Consider the following 14,070-nt stretch of genomic DNA (forward strand, 5'->3'; position numbering starts at 1 on the left):
TGATTAGACCAGAGGCACCCAGATAATCTTCCTTTTGCCATATGAGGTAACATAACCACAGGAGTAACACCTCATCAGAGTTGAAGGCTTTACCCACACTCAAAAGGGAGGGGGTTATACAAGGGCAAAAGTCACTAGGGGATTTTCAGAGAATCCTGCCCACCACACCCAACCTTCAAGATGGGGTAGAAACAGCCCCCGCACCCCGACCTAGATCCCAGACTTCTGTGAGACATTGAGTCAGTCACCTCCCATTTCTGGTCCCGTTTCCTCACCTGTAAAATGGGGTAACGTGGTAGATAAAATCTAAATCCCTCCCAGGTCTCACATACTCATAATGAGGCAAGAAGATGGAGAATCTGACCCTTTGGACCACAGAGGCCCCACTGCTCGGGAACTGCATAACCCTTCCAGAAACACCCCCTGCAGGCCTTCGAAAGGGCCTTACCAAGAAAAGCAGTACAGCCACAGAGCACAGCCAAGATGCTTAGTGTAAGAGGCCCAGCCACCCTGCTGGGCTGGGCTGGGCTGTAGGGAAGTGGTCACTGCTGTTGGCCAGAGACTATGGGTGCCTGTGAGGCCCCACAGACTAGAATGGGTCCCCCCTAGAGTCTGCACAGGGTAAGGTAGCCTACACCTTGTTGGTGGGGAAGTGGGGTGAAGACCACGTACCCTGCCCCCACCTCTCAACTGGAGCCGACCTTCAAAATCCACCTCCCAAATCCATCCTGTCTGACCCCAGTCTCAGCCTCTGGGTACCCAAAAGGGCTTTCTCGGCCTCTTCCTGCCCCTTCCACCCAGACCTAGCTGGACAGGGGTAGTTGATACTAGCATCCCGGACCCTCTGGGCTGTTCCTGCCCAGGGAGGGGCCAAGGGTCTCAGGAGTCTCTCATCTGGGAGTCCCAATCAATCACTCCACATTCCCCCGCCCCCGGCTCCCCCCACAGTAACAGAGCTCTCTTCCAGGCTCCCCTCCAGCCCTCCCAGGCTCTACTTTCTGTTCTGCAGGCAAGCTCCCCTGCAGGGGTCACCACCCGCCAGGCTTCCACCAAGGCCTGGCAGAGGGGCTGGAAGGAGACCCTCCCCAACTGCATCCAAGCGCGGGAACTGGGTAAGAGGCGGGAAAATGAATATTAATTTATCATGATTAGGCAAATCCGGCAGGGAGAGCAGATTCCGGAGGAGGCTAAAAAGATGAATTTCAGCAATAAAATTAAATAAGGATGGACGGGCGGCCCCTCCTCCCTCCCGCTTTGCTGATCTCTCTCTTTCTTAGAATTTATGAGGCCAATTATGAAGATGAGGTTGGAAGTTCCTGCAACTTCACTAAATGCAAACGGCGGTCCCTGCTGTTCCCATCAAATTAATTAACCGCGCGCTATTGATGGCCGCTCAAGGCTGACGCAGGCGGCCGGCCCTGCGGCCGCCTCCAGGACAGGAGGACTCAGAGTCCGCAGCCCATTGGGCCTCTACCACCTTCTGCAGTCCCTGCCCAGCACCACAGGGGACTCCAAGGACTCCCCTTCCAGGCCCTGCCTGAGCCCTTGATGACCCTGGGGCATGCACACCGAGGTCTAGATTGGCAGACACACCGACACACACCCAGGTTGTCCACACAAGTGTGCAGATGCAAAATCATGAACCCGCAGCACACAAACACAGGGCCAGGGATGTACTTTAGGCACACAGGCAAATGCCCACGCAGTCAGACACAGGCACAGTGGCAGGTGAGCTGAGGGAACCGGAGCCTGGTGGGTGAGGACAGCAGGGCTAAGGGAGTCTCGCTGCGGGAGGAACATAATGTCTGGGGCCATGGGCCTTCTCCATCAGCGCCAGGCCCGGGTCCAGCAGAGCGAAGGGTCAGACAGCAGTTCTGAGCAGTGGCCCACTGCCTGGTGCCCGTACTGCCCTCCCATGGCATTCTCAGAGCCCTGCCCACAGTCCCTCCACCGCTGGGTCCTCTCCTCACCTCTGGGACATTTTTCAGTATTGTTCCCTCTTGGTCTTTCGCTAGGGCTCAGCTTCTGCACTGACCTCCAGTGTGGGGGACCAAGGCTTGCAGAGCCCCTGGTTCAGACTATGGGGATGAGGCCTGGCCCAGAGTCTCAGGCCAGTTTGGGGACTTCAGCCCTGAGGGTCCCCCTGTTCCAGAGCTCAGAAGCAGGGCTGCCCAGTGGCTCAGGTGTTCTGGAAAACTACCTGGCTGGTGTCCAGACTGAAGGGCAGAGTCAACAGAGGACTAAAGGTCTGGGGGCTGAGCCCGTTCTAGGCCTGGGGCAGCTGGTGTCTGCAGAGTATGGGTAGCAGCAAGTGCCTGAACAGCTGTAGCTGCCGTGTGAGGTTGATCTCTGGGATGGTGAGGAGGGCCTAGAAAGGGGGTCTCTCCTGTTGGGGAAGTGAAGAGAGGAAATGATGTCTTCTCCAAGCTGTCATTCCTAGTCCTGGCAAGAAGCATCCCATTCTGTTTAAAGGGACAGGAACTCATAACCCTCTTGTGGAGAAGCAGGACAAAGGGCCTGGGTTTCCCATTCCCAGCCCTTGGGTCCTGGAGGGCAGGACATGGCTGGACCTGTCCACCTTGTAGTGCCCACTCCAGGCCTGGGAAACCCTGGCCCTGTGCCCACACCTGCTCCCCCAAGAGCAGCCAGAAGCCAGGAGGAAAGTTTGGCCTGGTCTCGTTCCCCTTTCAGTGCAAGTCTTGGGCCAATGTTATCAATCCAGGCCCTGGGAAAAGATGAGGCTCCCGGGTTGGCAGGGCTGGGGCTGAGCAGCCTGGAGAGGATTGTACCTTAGGCACAAAGTGCAGGGGGAAACTGGGAGGCTCAGACTGAGCATGGGGCAGCCAGTCCATGAGGACTGGGCTCCCAGCTTTGCCTACCACCTGCCCCTCCCCTACTGCAGCCATGTAAGGAGGCCCCTCCCTTTCCCCACACCCCACTGCACTTCCAGGGACATCCTCCACCTCGCAGCAGGGCCTGCTCACACCCACCATCCCTCTGCTCACTTTGTACAAGGAAAGAACAAGACATACCCTGTCTACTGGTCCTCTATCGCTGCAGTAACAAATTTCCATACACTTAGTGGCTTAAAACAACGCAGTTATTACTAAACAGTTCTATTGTTTAGAAGTCTGACACAGGTCTCCTTGGAATAAAACTGAGGTGTTGGCAGGGCTGTGTTCTGTTACAGAGGCTCTAGAGTAGAATCTGTTTCCTTGCCTCTTCCGGTTTCTAGAGGTTGCCCACATTCCTTGGCTGGTAGTCCCGTTTCTCTGTCTTCAAAGGCAGAAACATCACATCTCTCTAACCTTCCTTCCTTTGTCACCTCTCTCTCTGATTGTAGCCAGGAAAAGTTCTCCACTTTTAAGGACTCATGATTAGATTGGGCCCACTGGCTAATCTCCTCATCTCAAAATCCTTAACTTTAATCACATCTGCAATGTCCTTCTCTTACCAAGTAGGGTAACATTCACAGGTTCCAGGGATTAGGCTGTGGACATCTTTGGGAGACCGTTACCCTGCCCACCACACCTGTGGTCTGGCCAGAGACCACTGTGGCTCAGGGAGAGAGTGACGATGAGCTGAGCTAGGGGCAGGAAGTAGGCCTGTGGGGCCCTTCCTCTTTGTTAGGGCCAGGTGGTGAGTGGGTGGTAGTTTTGGGGTGCTCAGTTGCTAGATAGGATGCCGATTCCCACCAGGGTTCCAAAATTCAGTCTCCCTTTTAGCAGGATGGGGCACTGGGTTGAAAGCCCACCCAGGAACCAGGCTCAGCGCTCAAGTGGCTGGGGAACCCCCCAACACACCCTTTGCTTAGTTTAGACTCAGAGGATCGCCCCCTCTGCCAAACTGGGCAGACTTCTCAAGACACAGAATCCTCCATTAGCTCTTCTCCTGGGCTCCTGTGCCACACTGAGCAGCCCAGAGGACACCACCCGCAGGATGGGTCTCTCTGGAGGGTGTGGGCACTCCTTTTTAACCCATAATTTCCTGTTGCCCTTACCAGGATGTGGGACCAGGAATTTGTACGGTTTGAAGGTGGTCTCCAGAATTCTGAGTCTCCTGGGGGGGGGGGTTGGGGGGTCCTTTCCCTCCTTCCCACAAGAGATGGCAGGAAAGGGGGCCAGGCCCCTGGTACCAGATCCAGAAGTCAGCACTATCCCTCCCTATGGTTCTGAAGACTTCCTGTGTGTAGGAAGGGGTTAATTGGCCAACTTACCCTGTGACCCACTGGTTCCCTCTTCTCCTAGCCCTGGAGGCCTTGCTCCTCTGGGTCTGGAGAGGCTGCTGAGCAGGCTGGAGCATTCAAGTGGGAAGCGAAAAGAGAGGAGCAGCAATGTTTGGACACGGACACCCCAGGCTTCGGACTTCTGTCAACTCCACCCCTTACTGGGGATGGTGGCGGGCACGGAGGGCCCAGTTGAGTAGACTAGCAGAGCTCCTAAGGGGGACTGAAAGCAGCCCTAACACCTGGGGGGCCCAGAGATGTCCCAGCTCCTCTTTTCCACTCCAGGCCCAGGGCAGCCACACCTCCCTGGGAGTAGAAGCTCCGAGGAGAGGCTCGCCCCTCACGAAAGCTTCTGGCCCTTTGATGTGGCTTCTCTGGTACTGAGCTGTGAAAGGGGCCCTCCAGACTCCCACGGCTTTTGATTCCTTCCCTGGCATGACCCATGCAGGCAAGGCCCCACGGCTTGGACTTCAAGGTTCTGAACTAGAGTTGAGGGGCCCATTCTAAGGTTGCTGGGATGTCCTGAGACCAGGCCAACAAAGGCCACCTCTGGGACTCTGCAAGTTACCAACAGATGCAGGACTCGGCACCTGCCCCCTCCCTGCCTCACTGCCAGCACACTCAGGTGGAGCCCATCTCTGCGGCCCGGGCTCCTTGGTGCTCCTCCAACGCAGCCACCTTCTCCTGCCTCTGAGCCCAATATTCTTTATATTGTACTTGGTACGCCCAAACCTTCCCAGTGCCCCTCTCCCCTTACCAAATGTTTCCTGTCCTGCAAGGTCCAGTCTATGAAACCATCCTGATGCCACTAGCTGGACCCTCCTAGCTGCTCTATCAAACTAAGCCCCTCAGCTTGACTTTCAGTCCTCTATCAGCCTGGCATTCTCCCGACACCCAGCATGTAGCATCCCCTCTAAAGCAGGTTCCTTAGTTGTCCCCAAACAGAGCTGCTTACCCCTCTCAAATAGGCTATTTCCTGCCAGGCTGCCCCTCGCCTCCTCCAGGCAGCCTTCCCTGACTGCCTCAGCCCTGTCAGTGGCACACAGGTCACCATTTATTTCTTCCTAATGAGCCTTGCCACCTTTGTTCATGTCCTCAGATAACCTGTTCTAGGGCAGGGTCCACAGGATATGCTGATGGGTAGACAGGCGCTCCTAATTCCCGACTCCATGAATTCTCCCTTTTAATGTCCACCCCTGCCCCCTTCTGAGTTGTTCAGGAGCTGACTCAGGCCCGGCCTGTTTGGCGAACAGTTAACTGGCCTCTCTGGGTTCCCATTCACCTCCTATCTCTGTCCCGGCCTGGGAGAAGAAAGGCAGGCAGAGGCTGCAGCAGCTCACAGACACACCAGGCAGGTTGAATGTCAAGTGCACTTTACTGGATCCCTGGGCCTTCCAATGCTATCCTCATCGCGCCTGGGGTGCCCCTTCCCTACACTGCCAGCTGCACAGGAAGTGGGGTGGGCGGAGGGAGCACGCGTGGAGTGGCTCATTCTCCTGCTCTGAAGGGTCTTGGGTGATGTTGGGCCTCAGCTGCGCGCCTCTCCCCTGCAGCCCCCATCCCATGCTAGACCCTCCTTGGGGTAGAGAAGGGGGATGCCTGGGCCTTCAGCACAGGAAGCTGGCTTCAAACCAGGCACCAGTTCCTGCTTAAAATGGGGCAGGGGGCCATGTGCAAAACTCTCCCAGGGGCAATGGTGAGTAGAAGGGGCAGCACCCTGTTCCTGTCAGGGAGAGGGCTGGGTAGCTCTGGGAGCCAGGCTGGCCTTTTCCATCAGTGAGTGAGGTTCAGCCAGCTGAGGCTGGAGGAATGGCCAGGAGGGGCAGCTGGTCCAGCTTGGCACCCCCTCCCCCAGTCATGGGTCACCAGTCCCGCTCAGCTGGTTCTCGGTAGGGCAGGCCTAAGAGCCTGAAGACATCCTTCTCAGTGGGGGTGGGCAGTATTTGGCCAAGCCCCACCTTGAGGCCTTGGGTGTCCCGGACCACAGCTGTGCTGAGCGCATGCTCCGACAAGCTCATGCCCTTGGTCTTGGCCAGAGCCCGCATGGAGCGGTTGAAGTGGGCAGAGCCAGTGAAGTAGAGCAGGGCACAGGCAAACTCGCTGTAGGGAACCACAATGATGTCCAGTCGTCGGTGCCGCCGCCCTGGCCCTGGGAGCTGGCATACACCCAAGTACTTCTGCTGCTGGCCGTTCTCCTCCTGGCTCACCAAGTCATCCGTCAGGAACCCTGGCCCAATACAGGAGGGCTGTTGGGAGGGCAGGGAGCCAGGCCCTGGGCTGCCCAGCCCTGGGCCGCCTAACCTCCCAGGCTTCTCCTGATTATCCTTGGGTCCTCTATTCCCAGCTCATCTACTTATTTGCTGGGCGACCTTGCCCTCTCCAGGTCTGTGTCCTTTTCTGTAAAACATGCATAGTAATTCTTCTCCAAGTCCCCCACAGGGGCACAGAACCATCAGAGGAGGCACTCAAACTGCAGCTATTACTGAGCACCTCTTGGGAGGTAGGGGAAGCTGATTCATCTCTTCCCTGAAGTGGCTCTGGCCACAGGAGAGAGGTGGAATTTTCATGAAGCAGCCTTCCCCTGCTTCCTGCCTAGAGATTGCCACTCTGAGGTTCCCCCTCCTGGGGGCCACTCCTCCCCTGCCCCCCAGCTCACCCAGGGGTGGGGCTTATACCTCGCTGCCGGAGGCTGTCCAGGAGGCGGCTGAAGATGCCCTGGTGAGACCGGCCGTCCGGGTGGGTGACCAGCACATCCACGTCACCGCAGGTTGCCTTCCCCCGTCGGTATGAACCACATGCCATGCACAACAGCCCAGGGTTGAAGGCCTGAGCTGCTTCCCGGACCTGAGAAAGGACAGCGAGGGGGGTGAGGCCTGTGGGCCTCAAGCCCTGCCAGGAATTCATCACAGCAGCGCAAGGGCCTTCCTTGACGCAGGAGCCCACACGCCCCCTCATGCCCCGAGCCAATCCCTGGATGCATGATCCAGCCTGAGGGAGAGAGCCCCAAGGAACAGAGGCAGAGCTCCACCCTGGAGAGTGGCAGTTCTCCACCTTGGCTAGGACAGAAGAGAAGAAAATGTGCTCACATCACCGGGGGTGGCCTGAGGAGAGAGATGAGAAGATGAGAAGATGTGCTCGGATTCTGAGGGAAGGCACCGCTCTTCAAGAGCAGAGAGACATATCTTCTCTGGGCTTCTGTCCCAACCCATGCACCCAGGTCTGTGAAACTCCACTGAGAACAAACGGCCGGGTGCCGAGAAGCCCTCAGCCAGGTCTCCACAGCCCCAGGTGTCTTTGGATTTGGAGCTAAAGGCAGAGTGTGTGAGTTGGGGCTTGAGGCCTGACAGGTGGCTGGCAGGGTGCCCCAGGCCCAGGCTTCGGGGGAGATGGAGCCTAGAAATACAGCTGCACGTGTAACAAAGGAAAGGAGGGAAAGCAAAAGGGAAGCACTTCTGAGCCAATGCCCACATCCTTACTTGGAGGAATGGGGCTTGGTGGGGAGGGAGCTGAGACAGAGGGAACTGTCAGCTGAAGGATCATCCCTCACTGAGGGGGGATAAGGCCATTAGCCTCCACCCCAGAAACACTGAGGTCTTTCATATGCGGATATCTCTCTCTCTCTCTCACACACACACACACACACACACACACACACACACACACACACACATACACATACACGCCCACTTCCTCCCCGGGACACTGAGATTTCTGGGGCCCTGGATACCTCAATTCTCCTGACAGGCAGGCTCTGCTAATCCCCTCAATTCCCTTCTTGAGCCTCCCAAGAGGATGGAGGAGGCCTGGGATGAGTAATCCCATCAAAACCTCCTAAGGCTGGAGATCTTAAATGGGGAGAGTGGGCCAGGTGGGGAGCCACTTCTGTTCCAGTGGGTCAGGGCTGGAGGCTCGCTGGGGCATTCTCTATGCCCAGATACCGTGGCTGAGTGACAGGTCATCACTAGCACCAAGGCCTGGCGATGGGTGGACAAAGGGGCTTGCCTGTCCCTCCCACACTAGCCTCAGAGTCCTGTGGCTGGGAGTAGAGCTGGAGGCTGATTTCAACTAAGCTGGGCCAGAGTCTCCAGGGAGTCCTACCCTATCAGAATCATAGACCAAAGTAGGAGCAAATCAGCCCCTACCCCTAATGCCAACTGAACAAATGTACCCTAGTCTCCCTCTAATTTAGGTTTTATATGAACTGAATCCCTAACCCAACTCTACACCAAACACTAATCTTGGCTGAACCTTATTTCCAGGACAATCACAAATTTTAACTAAAAGCATCCAACACTAAGAAAACCCTACTCCTAATTCAGGCCTAACCTTAACTCAGCTCTTGATCTAGCTTTCCTCTAACCCCAAACCTAGTCCTATTGGCACTGTGCTTCTACACCATCCCTAACCCAAACCCTGAACCAGCCTTGGGTGACCTGCAGAAGGTGTGTACTTCTGGAGATATAAAATTTTGTACATTTAAAAAAATTGTGGGGCTTCCCTGGTGGCGCAGTGGTTGAGAGTCCGCCTGCCGATGCAGGGGACACGGGTTCGTGCCCCGATCCTGAAAGATCCCACATGCCGCGGAGCGGCTGGGCCCGTGAGCCATGGCCGCTGAGCCTGCGCTCCGCGATGGCAGAGGCCACAACAGTGAGAGGCCCGCGTACCGAAAAAAAAAAAAAAAAAATTGTGGAGAGAAAGAGTCCATGGTTTTCATTAGGTTCTCAAAGAAGTTTGTGAATCAAAAAATGTTAAGAACCTCTGCCCTGATCACCCTAACATAGCCCAGTTCAAATCCCAATATCCTCGAGTAGTTCTGACCATAATCCATCCCTAATCTAGCCCTAACATTAACCCAGTCCTAACACCATTCTAGCACCTAAACCAGTGCTAACTCTGCCCGATACTGAGAACCCTACTGCAGAGAGCTAATGCTGCAGCCCTTTCCTACCTAAGCCAATTGCTCTTTCCCCACTAGTCCCAACCTCTGGCCCCCCATAGCTTCCTCTGCCTGCTGGGCTCCCCTGCTGAGGGATCCGGAGTTCTTGGCTTTGAGCCAGGCCCTGACGTTGTAGTAGGACCTGGCTCTCCTTACTGGTCTGGAACACCTGCTTACTGTCTGCTCAATCTCTGCAGCCTCCTCCCTGGGCATGCGATCCAGGAAGTCATCATAATGCTTCAGGCCAATGGCCTGCTGGGTAGTCAGAGAGGCCTGGTTTCGGATGTCTTCTAGGCTCCGGAAACCCTGAGAAAATAGCCAGATGGGAAGGCTATGAGGATCCAGGACCAATGAAGAGGCAGTGAATAAGCACACACACAAGGCTTCCATCACCCCCAGACTCCAAGGAAAGCCTGCGGCAGGACCAACCCCAGGAGCGGTTGGGTCTGTAATCAGTGGGACTTGGGAAAGGCAGGGGTCATGGAAGACACACCTCAGTCCAGCCCTGCCACAATCCTAAAACACTGGTTCATGACTCCATCAATCTGGGAGTGATTCTGGGCATGGCTGGGTTTGGGAACCACTGTTCTGGATACTCAGCCCAGAGGCCTGGTCTCCTCAGGAAGGCCTCTGCTGGTCTGGGGGACAGATCTTGTCTCTGCCTACACCACAGATGAAGCCTCAACGATATCAAGCAACAGGGCAGTTCTGAGAGCCAAGAGAGGGATCTGCGTGGGCCCTGGTCCCTTTGAGAAGTGGTCTCTCTATAGTCTGGGTTCATTCTCATCAAAGCACAGCGTAACAGGACTGTGGGACAGGAGCTCTAAGATACAGTAAAACTGAAGTGGGGGCTGGGACAGGGTGTGACCTGATGGTACCACATCTGGGCAGTCTTGGTTCCAGCTCCCCAGATGTTGGAGAAGAGCTCTAAGACAGGCACGCTTTCACTGATGTGGTCCAGCTTCCGCAGATGCCCGCTCTCCAGGATCTCTACGATCTTTTCAGCCATCCGCTTTCCAATTCCGGAGATACTGAAGGCCTCCTAGAGGAAGGGGAGGCAGAGGCAGGAAGGAAACTGACTCCTTTAGCAGATGTCTGAGTAAAAGCCAGTATGGCCGGTGGGCAAATGATAGCTGTATAAAGCTTGGGCAGAGCTGAAGATAAGAAGTTTGGATGGAATGGGCTGGGAAACTTATCTGCTGGTTCCCAGAGGGATGGAGGTCAGCACAGGAAGCAGAGGAAAGGCAATAATGACTATACGAGTCACCACTGCCATCATAACAGTGGAGCTAATATTTATGAGGCTTTACCCTGTATCAGGTCCTGCATTATAGGGGTCATCTCATTAAGTCTTCATGGGAATACTGTGTCTGTTACTATTCTTAGTCCCTTTTTACTTTTGAGGAAACTGATGCTCAGAGGGTTTAAGTAACTTACTTTAGGCAAGTTACAGTTAGTGAATGATGGGAACCAGAATTCAAACTCTGGTCTGTTGACCTTCAGAGCCTGAACTTTTAAAAAACTTTTTATTATGGAAAAAATTCCAAAGGAGAGAGAACAGTATACTGGACCCCAAGTACCCATCACCCAGCTTTTATAATTATCAAGATTTTGACAAGCTGCTTTCATTAATCTCCCCATTTTTTTTCTTTTGTGCAAGTCCCAAACATCAGAGAATCTTAATCACTCCACCTGATCCCCACTTGTGACTGGTGCTTCCACCGACCTCTGGCCAGTAAAGAAAAGACCCCCCCCAGCCCCCCACATACCCTCCCCTGACCCCCAGGTACCTGGTAGGAGGTGACAGGCTTGTGGAAGCTCTTGAGCGCATTAATGGCCTTGGCATAGCCCAGGGCTCTCCACTTGTCCCCCTGAACACTGTAGGCTTTGGCCAGCACTTCCAGCTTCTCTGTGATGTGGCGGTTGTAGTTGGTCGCCTTCTGGCTCGAAGGCTGTGCACAGACCCACTTATCCAGGCCCTCAGGGGCTGGGCTAGGCTCACCATCTCCTTCAAGGGGGGTTGGGGAGCGGCCGCTGATCAGGGCTTCCAGATCAGCTGTGCCAACCTGGGTCTCTTCCCCATAACTGGTTTCACCACTAGAGCCGGGCTTGACATAGGGAAGGAGAAGAGACAATAAGTTCATGCCCCCCATGAGGAGGGCTCCTCAGAGGTGGGGGCTGAGTTTCCTAGTCAGACCCAAGAAGGACGCTAGGTCTTCTGCAGCAGATTTGGGTTCCATGTGGCTTCCCCTAGGGCCCAGCCCTAGGATCCCCAGTGATATGTGGTGGATATGGCCTGGGCAAATGCAGGAGTGATGAGTGTTGAGAAGAGTTAAATGGCTTCACAGTAAAGAGAGCCCTCCTCTCTCAGGGGCCTGGGACATTCTGAACAACCACCAGGCTCTCCCTGTTTCTGTGATCTAGTTCCCAGGAGAAGAGAGCTGTGGGGCCAGGGAGGCTCCTCACCTGTGCTTGGAGGCTTGCGACTTCCTCTGCCCTCCAGGAAGGAGATACAGGTCTGGTGCGAGGAGGGGAAGGAGAGAGGACTGTCCTGAGCTGAGCCTCACTAGCTCCAGGAGGAGTCGAAGAGTCTTGGTCTGCTTTGCTGAGCTGTGCTTGATCCAGGTACCTGCAGGATGGTGATGGGAGGTTAAGACACCAAAGTCTCACGCTATCTCTGTTCCCAGTTCTTCTCTACTCTGAAATCATGGTTTTTTAATGTGTCCAATTAAGACGATGAGAGTTTAATAGCTCAAGAAAACATCTGAGGAAAGACTAGGACCAGCCTACCTCTTGGGGATGAAGATGCTGAATCCTGCTGTGTCCATGAGCCTTCTCTCCTGTAGGCACGAGCTCAGCCAGGCTGACTTCACCAGCTGAGCACCTGGGGGCAGCCAGGGCAGTCTAAGGAGGCGGAGGGCTCGCTCACAGTCCATGCCGTCATCCACCACGATGTGAGTGACCCCTGGGGCCTGGGCAGGGCATATCTGGCCACCATGCTGGACAATCTGCTTCTCAAAGAGTTCTGCCCGGGCTCGCCCAATGCCAGTGGGTACAACATGTGCCCGCACGGAGCTCAGCCACTCTGTGGAGGGGACATCCAGATACCTACTGTCATACTTTCAGACATGATCCCAATGAACCCTTCACAGTCCCCTCCCCCTAATCGTTTTCCTCCACCCAGACAGCCTGCCTTCTGGGGATTCCACCACAGGCATACAGTTAATTTCCTATGGGCCATCACTTGATGTAAGGGGCAAGGATTCTGATACGTCCTGTTCCCTGATATAACCTAGAACAGTGTCTGGCACCTTGTAGTTACCCTGTAAATCACTTCATTTGATCATTTATTCTTTCAACACATATTAGTAGACACTTATTATGTATCAGGCACAAAGCACATGTTTTGCCATTATAAGCCTCACAGTCTAATAGATTCCCCTCCCCCAACCCAGCCCACCATGTAAGCTTTTGCCATCTATTTGTCAATTTGGCTGCAAAATAACTTGTAAGTCTGGGGACCTAAGAAGGATCCCCTCCCCGCAGCAGCAGGCAACCTCCTAGAGAGCAAATGATTCTGCCGGTCATTTCCTTAGGGACCAGGGAGTATTTTCTGATTTATGGAGGTCTCAGGGTGGGGTAGAAGATAAAACAGCAAGTCGCCTGTCAAAGACTGGGGACCAAGCCTAGGACAAGGCAGGTAAAAACAAACCTGCAGGCTCTGGGCGGACAGAGTCAACTGCAATATCTGATTCTGGGCATGAACGAAGTAAGAAGCCTCAGGCTCAAACACATGAGGGTTCTGAGGCTGGGTCCACTCACCTCCTGCTGCTTCTCCGTCTTCCCTCTTGGGAATCTTTGCAAGTGCTTTTGATGATGGATTGGTATGAATTTTCTTCCGCTTGGGAAATGCCTTCAAGATGCCCCTGGAGTCCATTGAGGTATGGCTGGAGCCTGGCCTTTCTGTTGGAGGGTTGATCAGGGCAGCTGTCATGTGGAAACCCAGAACTGAGGCCCCCCAAGCCCTTTGACTATGAAGGTGGGGTCTCTACTGACCAGGCCTTGGGGACAGTAGCCAAGTTCCCAGGAGTCTCCCAAAACCCAACAGACCTTGGGTGGTTTAGCCTAGCTCTATACTCACCACTTTCAGAGTACTGGGGAAAATAAGGGGAAGAGTGGAACTATTGGGGGAACTTTTGATGGGTACCAAACGATATCATTCCTCAGGGAGTTGCTCTGAAGATTAAGTGTGCAGTGTCTGCTCCTGCTGCATCCCACTTCCAAAAGGCTTTACCAAAACGAGATGCCAGGCTAGGAACGGAGCTCCATCTTTAGGAAGGACTTGGGCTCCCAAAATGAGTGGGGACTCGGGGGGACCTGTATATAATCTTTCTCTACCCCCATCACACACCCGCAGAGGAAAACCGGGGTGGGGGATGGCAGGTGGAGATTAGGAGGCGGGGTGGGGGAACGCCCTGCACCTGCCCTGGTCTCGGACCTCTCAGCACGGGGGGAGCGCAGGCCCGCAGCTGCAGGGAGATGCACGACTGCAGCAGGTGTGGGGCGCCTTCCCGGATTGGGGGAGTCTCGGCCTCACAGCTGGGGGTGAAGAAGACGCTGGCAGGTGTGAGGCACCCGCCGTGAACGCAGCTGGCGCACGCCCGGGACTCCCCCAGCTGGGGGCCAGGCGAGGGACGGACTGTCTGGATCCTGCCCTGAAGGCTCCTCCCCACTCCCCAGGTTCGTTGCCGGATGGGGTCAACTTCAGGCCGGACGGGTCACCGGGGGTGGGCAGGAGTAAATTACTTACCAGAGCAGCCAATGAGAGCAGACGAAGGGCGTGAGGGGTTGCGGGGTGGGAACACGCAAGTGTCCAGAACTTCTTCCGGGTCAGCCGGAAGTGACCCTA

The 14,070-nt window shown here is 55.1% G+C and overlaps 1 protein-coding gene across 3 annotated transcripts; it reads right to left on the reverse strand.

The window, feature by feature from the left end:
- Positions 1-5,569: 5,569 nt before the first annotated feature.
- Positions 5,570-14,049, reverse strand: POLL (DNA polymerase lambda). 3 transcript variants are annotated; one of them, XM_032608683.1, is made up of 9 exons: positions 13,972-14,049; positions 12,984-13,124; positions 11,952-12,246; positions 11,628-11,790; positions 10,952-11,269; positions 10,030-10,203; positions 9,339-9,467; positions 6,901-7,069; positions 5,582-6,452 (listed from the first exon to the last, which is right to left on the reverse strand). In XM_032608683.1, the coding sequence occupies exons 2-9, from the start codon at positions 13,096-13,098 to the stop codon at positions 6,088-6,090; spliced, it is 1,728 nt and encodes a 575-aa protein (XP_032464574.1). In that variant the 5' UTR covers positions 13,099-13,124; positions 13,972-14,049; the 3' UTR covers positions 5,582-6,087. The 3 variants fall into 3 exon arrangements, with proteins under 3 accessions (XP_032464576.1, XP_032464574.1, XP_032464575.1); XM_032608684.1 differs by lacking the exon at positions 13,972-14,049 and adding an exon at positions 13,660-13,935; XM_032608685.1 differs by lacking the exon at positions 10,030-10,203 and having other exon boundaries at positions 5,570-6,452.
- Between the last annotated feature and the right edge of the window lie 21 nt (positions 14,050-14,070).

The sequence above is a fragment of the Phocoena sinus genome, chromosome 16, assembly GCF_008692025.1.
Source record: "Phocoena sinus isolate mPhoSin1 chromosome 16, mPhoSin1.pri, whole genome shotgun sequence".
Taxonomy (NCBI): Eukaryota; Metazoa; Chordata; class Mammalia; order Artiodactyla; family Phocoenidae; genus Phocoena; species Phocoena sinus.